At 48.9% G+C, this 11043-nt stretch overlaps 5 protein-coding genes across 5 annotated transcripts; all 5 read right to left on the reverse strand.

Moving 5' to 3' along the window:
• Positions 1-39: 39 nt before the first annotated feature.
• On the reverse strand, positions 40-2471 carry L3040_006116 (uncharacterized protein; the record flags this gene model as incomplete). The annotated part of the gene is made up of 5 exons (XM_007288446.1): positions 40-127; positions 316-1236; positions 1303-1969; positions 2088-2398; positions 2455-2471. The coding sequence occupies 5 exons, from the start codon at positions 2469-2471 to the stop codon at positions 40-42; spliced, it is 2004 nt and encodes a 667-aa protein (XP_007288508.1).
• Positions 2472-2914: 443 nt separating this feature from the next.
• On the reverse strand, positions 2915-5902 carry L3040_006117 (uncharacterized protein; the record flags this gene model as incomplete). Its single annotated transcript, XM_007288445.1, has 1 exon — positions 2915-5902. One exon carries the CDS (start codon positions 5900-5902, stop codon positions 2915-2917), a length of 2988 nt encoding a protein of 995 aa, XP_007288507.1.
• Positions 5903-6458: 556 nt separating this feature from the next.
• Positions 6459-7810, reverse strand: L3040_006118 (uncharacterized protein; the record flags this gene model as incomplete). Its single annotated transcript, XM_007288444.1, has 3 exons — positions 6459-7189; positions 7257-7554; positions 7604-7810. 3 exons carry the CDS (start codon positions 7808-7810, stop codon positions 6459-6461), a joined length of 1236 nt encoding a protein of 411 aa, XP_007288506.1.
• A 660-nt stretch (positions 7811-8470) lies between these two features.
• L3040_006119 (uncharacterized protein) lies at positions 8471-9113 on the reverse strand (the record flags this gene model as incomplete). The annotated part of the gene is made up of 2 exons (XM_007288443.1): positions 8471-8789; positions 8839-9113. 2 exons carry the CDS (start codon positions 9111-9113, stop codon positions 8471-8473), a joined length of 594 nt encoding a protein of 197 aa, XP_007288505.1.
• Positions 9114-9438: 325 nt separating this feature from the next.
• On the reverse strand, positions 9439-10536 carry L3040_006120 (uncharacterized protein; the record flags this gene model as incomplete). Its single annotated transcript, XM_007288442.1, has 4 exons — positions 9439-9922; positions 9974-10181; positions 10236-10398; positions 10459-10536. The coding sequence occupies 4 exons, from the start codon at positions 10534-10536 to the stop codon at positions 9439-9441; spliced, it is 933 nt and encodes a 310-aa protein (XP_007288504.1).
• Positions 10537-11043: the final 507 nt, after the last annotated feature.

Genomic DNA, 11043 nt, shown 5'->3' on the forward strand with positions numbered 1-11043 from the left:
TGCTTTCTACCTCGGTGCTCTCTGTTTATCTGGCCGCTTTCATTTCAACCATTGCGAATACCCCCATTTCAGTCTGTCCAAGACTCGGATCTGCGCTCCCAGGCCAAGTTGGATGTTGGTAAGGTCACTGTGTCCTAGATTAGTTTCGCTCTCACATGTCCCTGTGTATTTTGGGAGGGGATCATGGGAGAGAGGGATGAGCGCCCACTCTTCCAGGTAGGCGATATCATGGAAGATAAATCCAGCAGTCCTTCCTGACATTTCGAGAGATCCAGAGACAAGAGGAATAGACGATATGAAAGACAGACGACTTACTTCAAATCTGCCAAAAAATCACCCTCCACATCTCTTGGAAGTAACGAGTGTGTCCGTTTCCGCAGAACGTGTACCTCGCAAAGGAGCAGACCATGGTCCTTATAAGAGAGGAGATTGTTATGTGTCGGGGTAGCCATGGTAAGGATACGGTCAATATTTCGGAGCACTCTGACTGCCTGTCCAGCCTTTTGGCCTCTCTTCAGACCCTGCTTGGTGCCAAATACGCCGCCGAGATAACGAAACGCTGCAAAACAGACCAGTACCCCAGGAGTGAGGCCGACGAAGCCAAACACCAATTCTTGGCTCTTGAGTAGAGCGTCGATGCCACTCAGAGCAACCTCGACATCTACTTTGGTCTTCTGAACTTGAATCAAAAGAGTGCGGACGAGATCTCCACGGATCGCGCCGACAAACGGCTTCCGGAGATCGTTTTCATATGCCCGGAGGACTGGTGTCAAATCGCCTTCCTTGACCTTGAGAACGATTTCTGCAATTTGAGCCTCACTAAGGCTCGCTTCACCCATCGACGATTGAGGGTTGTCGACGGCGAAGTCCACCACCATTCGTTCTAAGCTGTCTCGATCACCCTTGAGACTTTCTTTGCTCATGATTGCAACCTCGCCATCCTTATCGTGACGAATGGTACCGATGATCTTTTTTGTCGGCTCAACCACCCAGTTCAGCCAGAAGTCTCGAGTCGTTGCTCCTAAATCTCTTACCCAGGCGATGATCTCAGCCTTTCTATTGACAAATATCCGGAGAATAGTTGTTGATGATAGGAGAAGAGCGGTTACTGGCAACCAGTAGCGAATGGCTCTCGAAGGGCGACCATATTTGGTGACAAGATTCTGTGAGGAGTTTATATGTTGCGGGACATGGACCTCAAGAATTTGCTGAAGGCGGATGCCCAGTTTCGAAGGCCTGTTGGATCAATTTTAGTAAATATGAGCAGACTGATATGGGTAGATTGGACACGTCTATTCATACCGTGCTACTTCCGTCGGCGAAGTCTCTCGTGTAGTAATTTCCGGGTCTTCATCAACGCTTGCAAAGACATTATCCTCAAACTCTGCTAGGTTACTGTCGAGTGTGGTGATATTGCGCAGTACGGTGTCCATGAGGGCAACGCTTCTCTCAACGACAAATTTCCATTCCTGGACGTCACTGTCCTCCGTCTTCGCAATATCCGTACTATCATCGCCGATCTCGAAGTTCAGTCCTTCATCCATCAGCATTCCTAATCCGCTGGCTCCCATCTCCCGTAACCTTCTCAACCGTGCCTGATTATGTCTTACGTTGGACCGACAGAGGGCAATCGGAGAGAGTACCTGCTGCTGTATGTGCGCAACAGAGCTCTCTCGTATGCTCTCCCTAACTAGGCCGTAGAATTGCTTCCATTGATCCGACATGCTTGTCCCAATGTCTCGCGCAGACACAGAACTCTCATCTTCCCCATCTCGAAGTCGTGCCAGTCTACTTTTCGTATCATTGTAGATATCCTTAGACCATGCCCAGAGCCTCAGCGGGGACGTCTGCGCCATGTACAAGCTCGAGTATGTGTAAGAACTTAGCACCTCGTCCCAGTACCAAATATCGTCGTTCAGAGGAATCGTCTGCTCCAGCAACGTGCTCAATATTAAGCCATACGTCTGCACTGTGTTGTAAAGGCCCGGGAGTCAGTAACGCCTGTTCAAGAAACAAGACTTCGGGGAAAACAAATGTCTTTATGTTTCCTGGAACTATTGGAAGTAAGAGAATCCCCAGGCACCTACCTGTAGCTTTGCTAACAAGCAGCCATTCCAGCTCCGTCTCATATTTGCTCGTCGCCGGGTCCTGCTCGCTCTCTGCAGTCATCTCGGAAAGAGCTGCGCGTTCGAGAAGTTGCGATATTCGCCATGAAGATAAGAGAGGGCTAGAGGAGGAGGACGTAGATAGTGCCTTGACGATGCTCTGCAGCTCAATGATGCGAGGGGAGCTGGTGACTTTGGGTACTAGCGGGCTCTGCTCTGCGAAGAAGTCGTCGTTCGTGTCGCGTGGTATTAGGTGGACTCGTTCCAGCACGCTGTCAACGCGACGAACCTGGCTAAACATATGTGTCAGCAGAGCCTTCCACTGTCGAAGGGGCGGCGGCGGAAATACTCAGCGACGATCGACATTATGAATTGGATCCCATTGAATTAGGCATGGAATGCTGGAGGTCTGCTGCGACCTCCATTCAACGGATTAGAAATCCAAGTAAATACAATAACCACTAGCAGACGAGCAACGGGGCGGGTGTAACCGAAAGTCACGTCCTGCCAAGCCTCGTGACGTGTATCAGTACCACCACATTTTCTTTCAAGCATGCAATCAAACGTTCGAAGCTTTCTTAAAATCTTGGTATATAGGAGAGGCTCTCCATCCGATTAATTTTCATTGAAGAAGAAGAAGAAAAAAAAGAAACAGGCTCGCTTGCCCTTGAGGGTGCCCAGAATTCTGTTACATGCATTTCTGTCACCTTTTGGCGAGATATTCCTTCGAATCGTCTATAATTGATTTACCACAGAGCAACAGGAACACACTTTCAGAACATAAAAGAGGGCGTTATGGTATATACTAATCAACGCCCGAGTGCCACAGAAACCCTTTCGGGTGGTAAATTTGCATCTTCGGCAGATCCGGTATCTGGGTCCAAACACACGCCCTCCATCCCACAGCCATTGACATTGTGAGAAACCTGACCCTCAAGGGCCTCCGCCGTTGCCCCCTTCAGCGACGGTGCCACTTGAAATGCCTCCCTCAGTGCTTGGTCCTCAATTGCCGTCTCCATGATGTTAATCAGCTTGGTTCTTGCTTCTTTTCGGTTGACCATGGCGTCCTCTCGTATTGTTTTGAACGCCTGAAGAGCCTCCTCAACACAATCAAGAAACGTGAGCAGCGAGCTTGAAGCAAAAGTTGCCTCAATGTGAAGGATTGTGCTCCTGCGAGTGTTTTTTAAAACTCTCATCACGTGCGTGTCTGGCGTCAATCTATTGGCAGACAGCATCTTCACCACCCAGCGGATGCCACTCATATCATGCAGCTTCAAGTAACCCTGTAGAAGAGTTGTGAGGGTAGGAAGATCGAAGGATGAAGGATGAATTTGCAAGCGACGGGACATCGTATCCCAAAAATCGATGGATTCGCGGTAGCGACATTGTTTCTGCAAAACGCTTGCGGTGTGTGTAAGGACTGACTGTGGAATAGTAATCCCAGATCTCTCGTAGGCAGTTATTGTGTTTCGGGCTAATTCATCCAGGCGCTCTCGATTAGAGCTTCCCCCTTCCTCGTATAGCGATGACATTTGGTCGATGAAGACAGTCGAGATAGCTCTGGTAATATCTACACCTCGAGTGTGAGCATTCTCGATGAATCGTGATGTCTCGCGGATGTCCTGCCTGTGAAGGCGAAGGGATGCCCTGACAGCAAATAACAGATGATTAGGTCCGAGATGAACATGATCGCGTTCAGCAAGCTTGTAGACCTTCAAAACCGCGACGTAATTCTCTTTGGCATACGTCATAGCCAACGCGCGATAAACCTCCATGCTGTTCTCTGACTGCTCGGGGTTCAGACTCTTGAGGATTCGCAGCCTCTTAGTCGCCGTAGTCTGATTCGAGCAGTGCGAGAAAGCAATGCTTCGCAGCAGACCTATGGTGTTATGGTCGACCATTTGGGGCCCTAATTCTCGTATCTTGTTGTATAGTGCATAAATCTCTTCAAAATGATAGTCGAAAGTGCTGGCACAGTTTTTCAGTATGATGTTGGTAGTCACGGCATCAATATTACAGCCATCCGCAATAGCATAATTGATCCAGCGCGAAATGGCATCCAGCTCGCGGGCTTTCGAGTACACATCGATCATGATATTCATGATGTGGCGCGTTGTCTTCAGATGCATCTCGACGAGGAAATGTCGAATAAAGTCCTCAATTTCTGAGACGGAATGCTTCTTCGAAAATTCTTTTAGAATCGGTGTGAAAATGGCACTGTAATCATCCCCATCGCCAGTGCGGAAAGGTTTCATTTTGCGAAAATCTTCCTTCACCCCCTCCCAATCTTCTCGGTAGGCCTTGGCAAGGGCAAAATGGCCATAAATTCGTAAATCGCCTGAGGTTGGCTCGTGAGATTCACGGAGCTGGGAGTAGTAGTGCAAGGCACGGCCGTCGTCCCGAGACTCAACACAGTATTGGATAATAGCACCATAAAGAGCTTGGGGATGACTTGTGAGTGGCAATAGAGGCTCTAGACGTACGAAAAGTGCCTCGGCTCGAACCATGTCGCGGTTCGACCTCCATTCTTCACCCAAGACACGAAGTAACCATGTGGTTGACATCTTCATATTCCCATTCTCAGCCATTCGGCTAGCAGAGATCAGAACTTTTTCGGCTTTGTCAATCTGTTTAAGCACTAGCATAGAATCGATGACTAGACTGGTAACTTGTAGAAATTCTGGCCGTTTCGGGGTTGTCTTCGTATAAAAATTGCTATAATATCGAAACATTCTCTTGTGGTGTCCTCTGCCGTGTGTGGCCGTGATCAGATGGTCAACAGCTATCAGCGGCCTTCCACCACGACACGATTCGAGGCGGGTAAAAACGAGCTGCGTTAGATCGTACATACCGGCACTACAGGTCTCTTGACAGAGACGTTCGCCAAGGAAGAACATGTGCTGGGACATAGTCTCTGGCTTCTCTTTGAACTTGGCAAGGTAGATCTTGCAAGCTTTCCTCAAATTCACAGGATCTGCAAGTCTGCTTCCTCGTTCAACCTTTACCAACGTCCTGATGATCTCGTACGGCTTGAATCGGTGATAATCATCTTCAGCAATTGGTCCTGAATTCAGGATTATGTCCAATATCCTGTGTACCATCTCGTACTTCGAATGTTTCTGACAGACACCCGAAAGTTTGATGGCAGCGTCCACAAGTAGCGGATGGATACCGGAATCACCGACAGCCAGACCACTTTCAAAGGCGTCCACGAAGAGACTGGCAGCACCCCCTATCCCTGTCGCATTCTCCTCCATGAGCTTGGTGATTTCCAACGCAAGCTTATACTGGCGTTCCTGCAAGTCCAATTCGCGATTCGACTGTGCTCGTAATCTTCGTAACGCTCGATGTCCTAATGGAGGAGGAGAGTTCTCTGCTTGAGGCATCGCGGCGAATACTGGGTCCGGCCTGATGTGTTTCGGTACCTCGTGGAGCGCTGGTATATGATCCTTGGCCGCTGGAGTTTCGAGCACACGAAAGTCTTCACCGGGTTTAGGATCCACGACTATTCGTAACTTGCTTCGCAGCACATTGCTAGGGAGCCAAAATGCGTCTTCTCGATGTCGTAGAGTCTGATCCTCGAAATCTTCCAACGACGTAGTGCCCGCACTGTGATACTGCCTCGCAGACTTGAGCTTCTTCGCATTGTTGTGGACTTCCTGGGCAGAATTTATGCGGCGTCGTCGGTCCTCTGTTAGCATGCCTGCGCCGAAAGCAATTGTGCATGAGGTTCCAAGGGCGATGTTCCGGAGAGCTCGCAACGCACCTTTGGAAGGCACTGGGAGAGTTGTCGGCATTTTGGCGATGTCTGAGCCATCACATCTTTGTCAAATCGAGTGTCCGTATCGAATCGAAAGTGCCATTTGAAGTTACCGGCTGGCAAGTAGATATCGTGGTTCTTCCTGAAGGAGGAAAGAAATGTAATGAGGTCGCATGAATTTAGACAATCATAGTCGGCATTTAACGGCCCCCGTACCAAAATCAAAAGCCAAGAGTCAGCAACACCTAAATACGTTATGGGCATCCATGTCACATACATAGATATGCACTGTCAGATCCTCAATTAAAGCTACTGTATCTTCGTGTAATGACGACAGAGGTATATATTTCTTGGGGCTTGGATTCTTGAGCAAGCTGCTCAATAAGTCACTTCCAAGAAACATGAAAGATGGTCCAGATCAGAAAGCTCAGTAAGTGAAGATCGGATCTAGGTCTAGCCCTGCACATTCCTCCCCAACGCCGCCCAATGCTGATGCTATACATATACCTACAAAGTGCTCAAAAGCTCCCATTCTACCATCCTTCCGGTGCTGCCACTTCCCCGCCCACCTCGCTCCAAGGAACCCATCTCCATCATACAGCTGACACCTGGTTCGGAGCAGCCAAATGCTCCAACTCCTTTAAAATGCTTTGGTACAAGAAGAGCATGCACCCGCTTTGTGTACTCGTCCACACAAGTCGGGGCCCAACACCACGAAACCATCCAGCTATTCCTTCGGTCCTGTAAATGAGTCTCAAACCCGTAAAGACCGAGGAGGTGTCGAGATTTACCGACCCGGGTCGTGGAGTATGTGTTGAAGGAGAAGAAGTCGAAATCGTTCTGATTTGTCGTTTAAATACCGTTGATCCAGTTTTCGCATGAGATGATAGCGTCCTCATTGGAGCTTGCTTTGAGTCTGGTTGTACAGTCTCGTTGACCTGCGTCTGGATCCTCGTCTTTACGACGTCGAGTGGACAAGTGATCACTCCCGCGAGTCCACCAGCGGCAGCACCCGTAGTAAGCTCCAATGGCAGCCCTATTTCTCTACTCGCCTTCCACTCCCTTGCCCAGGTCTGTGCTTGCTCATAGAATGTGAATTGCAATGCTGAAAACGGAAGGTCCCGAAAAATCGTGGCCTTGTAACCGTAAAAGAGTGCAGAAAAGCCTTCTTGCCTGACAATGGTTCTAACGGCATGGGCAGTGGATTTATAGTTGTATCCTGATTTGAAGAAGGGGTTGTTAAATCGGCCTTGCAGTTGTAAACGAGTTTTGAGGACTTCTGACGGCACATAGACGAAAGATGCTGCGAAGTCTGCAAGAAATCCTACAAATAGTTAGAGACAACTCATTAAAGAGTGCAGCCTTGCCGAGAGAGAAAAAAAAGGCCATACCACTGCTGAGATAGGCAAGCTGTGGTGTAATGCCAAAATCAATCATATGCCTCTTGCTGTATTCATAGGTCCCAAAGAATATCACGGTTCCAGGAAAAGATCCTAGTAAAGCCGGTACCCAGCCCCCGTATAGACCTCGCCGTATTCCTTCTTGTCGTAGGATCGTGGCATAGGAAGTCGACATCGACGTATATTTCGGTGGGATATGCGGATCACCTTGCTGTCGCGTCTTGACTGTGTCCAGCGAGTGCATCAACAGGTCCCCCGTTGTTCCACCCAGTCCTCCAGCAATCATAGACTACAAATATCAGCACTGATATTCTCCATGCTGGCGCTTCGTATCTCACATGTAAGTAGGGCGGCCGTCGCTCCTCTTCATTCTCTTTCGGTGCCATCTTTTTCGCCCCAAGTCCTCCAGCTTCAAATTTGGCATCCGCAAAGTCGAGCTTTCCTGCTGACAGCCCATCATCAGCGACAGTAAATTCGTTGCGATCCTGTTGACTACTGGGCGTTCGACCGGGGAACAAGTTGGCGACCAGGGAGCCCAGGGACATGCTCCTCCTAAGTATCCCAATGGAATGGCCAGCAGAGCTTCTCAGCAAAAACTGCGAGAGGCTTTATTCTACTTGTTGGGAGAAAAATGCGCAAATTGTTGATTGTGAGTGACTGGCAGTTTGGGCCGTGCTTTTACATAGAAAAAGTTCATATTATGGACAAGGCTGACGACCAATCAGCGGTCGGTAAACCAGAGCTTCCGGAGCTTCAATATCATGAGCTTTTGGTGGAGGCAGCAAGTTTTTTTAAGACAGAATTTACTTGAAGTCCAGAAACTCTTCAGTTCCAGAGGTCATGTTCTGTGCCGGACTTACTATATACTGTAGCTTCAGCCTGTTCAAATGCTTATGGCTGGTGTCAATTTGATTTGTGAGTCTCTGAGTAGGGAGATAATCAAGTGCCTACCTCGAATGCCTCTCTTTTCGCAGCTTCGGCTATCCTGGGGTACATATCTTCTATGTACATGCTCGCAGTCACAAGTGAGAATTGCAATGTCCGCACCCTTTTTTTGAGGCTAGAAACTCTGGTATTTATCAACCAGGACGCTTCTCTCATAGGATCCCCCTTCTTACCCCATCCAAAGTTATGGCCAGGACTTCGCAAGGCAGTACATAGATAGAACCTCCTTAGACATGATGCCAGGTTCTTGGTCCAGCATTTCAGTCCCAGCCTGGTGCTGTTTCCCTCCTGCCTCGAATGACCTTCGTTCTCCCCTTGAACTCCTCCGCGCGTATAGGTCCAAAGCTCTTCAGCGGCCACAGAACATGTGTAATCTTCCCTTGTATAAGATTCAACGGAATCGGGCCGTAAGTATTACTATCGAGCGTCTTGTTTGCATCTCTGTTGTCTCCCTCCACCCAAACATGGTTGACGGGCACTTGGACAGTCGGTACAGGACACGGCGCTCTGGTATAGACAATATCTCCTTCGAGAGCGATGACTCTCTTCACCACTGTGACTTCGGGATGCATAGGGCTACTGCTAATCTGTAAGTGGCTGGTTGTGCAAGAGGGAGAGGCCAACTTACTGGAAAGAGACAATCATCCCTCTCTTCAAATTCGATATCGGGCTCCATTTGCTGTTCCAAACGCAGTCTTTCTTGAGATCGTTGTTGTAATTCGAGTTTAGGAATGGGTACATCGAGCTCCCTGTGATCCATGTTACGTCTCCAACATGGTCGTTGAAGAAGATTATGGCGGGTATCCAGCTCGCAACTGTCAATGGCCAGTATCGAAGATCACTAAGAGAAGAAGCCCATTGCATGTTGCGATTGAAAATAGAGAACAGTCTTTTCGACGCCATTTTGTAAGTTAGTTGGGTTGAGTTGACAAGCGTTATGGTGAAATGTGAATTCGAGTTCTAGACTAGCCTGCTCGTCGATAATCTCAGCCTTGTGAGAACGAACGAGAAAATAACCTTGCCATATAGTCGACTAGATCGGAAGTCACGGCAAAGTCAATGAGATAAATGTGAGAGTTTTTCTGTCTGATTTTGCTTCTTGTTCTTGTTTCGCTCGCACTATATCCGGAGAAACCTTCTGCACATATTGGCATCTGTTGGTAGTCCATGGTAACCCATCTATGCGCCCGCAATGCAATCTTAATACTTTTAATTACCCCAAGATGCGTTACATCACCTCCACGGCATTCTCGTCGCTCTCGCTCTGGCTCTCATCTCCACCGACCTCGGCGTTCTCTCTCTCACGCTTCTCCATCAGGGCTTGCAGCTCCGCATCGTCGTTCTCTGTGACGGCCTTTGGCTCCATCTTGACAACACAGCTTCCTCCGGCTCCCTCGATATTTTTCCGGATATCGACAATTGCCTCTTCCAGAGTTTGAATACCAACAGATTTCTCGAGACAGGTACTCGTCAGAACGTACAGCGGCGGGGAAACAAGCTTGACCTTGACTTGGTTGTCGGGGGTATTTCTGGCTTCAGCTGTTCGAAGCGCTGTCTTGACTGCGTCGATACCTTCATAACCAAAGCATGTGACCTCGACGTCTGCTCGGACCTTTGTCGGCTGGGGTGTGAGACGCTTTCCGATATATGACTTCAGCTCCTCTGATGCAACCTCACTTGGAAAGTCGATATCGGACCAGACATCGTTGTTGCTTTAGGAAGTGGTCAGTGAGTATCTCTAATGCTGGAGTTTGAGGTCATACGTTATCGATAGCTTGAAAGCATCTACAGCATGTCCGTACTTCTTGTTCAGTGGCCATGCGATCTTCTCGTAGAGCTCCTCAATAGGGACCGTTGTCTTCTCAGCGACATGGCGCATAATCGAGTGGACCATTTTGCTCCTGTTGTATCTCTCCTCGCACTTTACAATGTCTTCTGGGGATACCCGGCGCTTCGAAAGGTCAATGTAACCTGTAATCCAGCCTCGTCAGCAAGTATGTAGTCCTTGGCGCCAGGCATCCATACCCTTCTCCTTATCTACTCTGAGAACCACAACTACCTCATTTCGTCCGACTCTGATGAGCTTTTGGATACTTCGAATACGACGTCTGGACAGTTCGGAAAGCAGGATCATGCCATCGATGTTGTCGTATTCGAGGAGCTTGACATAGGCACCCATTTCCGCAATCTTGGACCGAGGTCAGCCTCGCTCCCACCGGCATTCTTCTGCAATGAAATATGATCCTACCTGCTTGACGTTGACCATGACGAAGCTATCGATCTCTGGGAACTTCTCCTCGTAGAACCGACAATTTGTCAAAGACATATTGGCGGGTGTTGCGCGGGGCGGCGCGTGATTGTGTTATGAATGGGTTCCTGTTGCGTTTTGTCGGGGATATCTGTATGTTCAGATGGGGATCTTCAAGAGTATCGTAGAGCGTGGAGTGGAGTGGAGTGGATGGAGGCGCAAAGGAAGTCGGAAGGTGAAGGCGCTGGTTGATAACTCTGTTCTGTTCAAGTCACAAAAAATCGCTTGGTGGGGGGTGCGGCTAGCGCCGATGAGATGAGGTCCAAGCTTTGGCTGGTGGCTCTCTCGACATCATCAAACCTCAACCCCATCATTTTCACCGAATTCGACATCAACATAGCACAACTCCCGGACCCAAGTCGGCTCGGGCAATGAGATTGGCTTTACTAAAAACTAAGGGATGAGCAATCAGAGTGGCTGTCAGCTCTGCCGGTGCTGAAACTGTGCAGCAATCCATCTAGCAGTCTATCCTCGCATGTCGGAACAAGCCTCCTCAGTGCTCGAGGCCATCACAAGTTTGCCAAA

This window comes from Drepanopeziza brunnea (genome assembly GCF_022702325.1).
Source record: "Drepanopeziza brunnea f. sp. 'multigermtubi' strain 214-2 chromosome Unknown ctg10, whole genome shotgun sequence".
Classification (NCBI taxonomy): Eukaryota; Fungi; Ascomycota; class Leotiomycetes; order Helotiales; family Drepanopezizaceae; genus Drepanopeziza; species Drepanopeziza brunnea.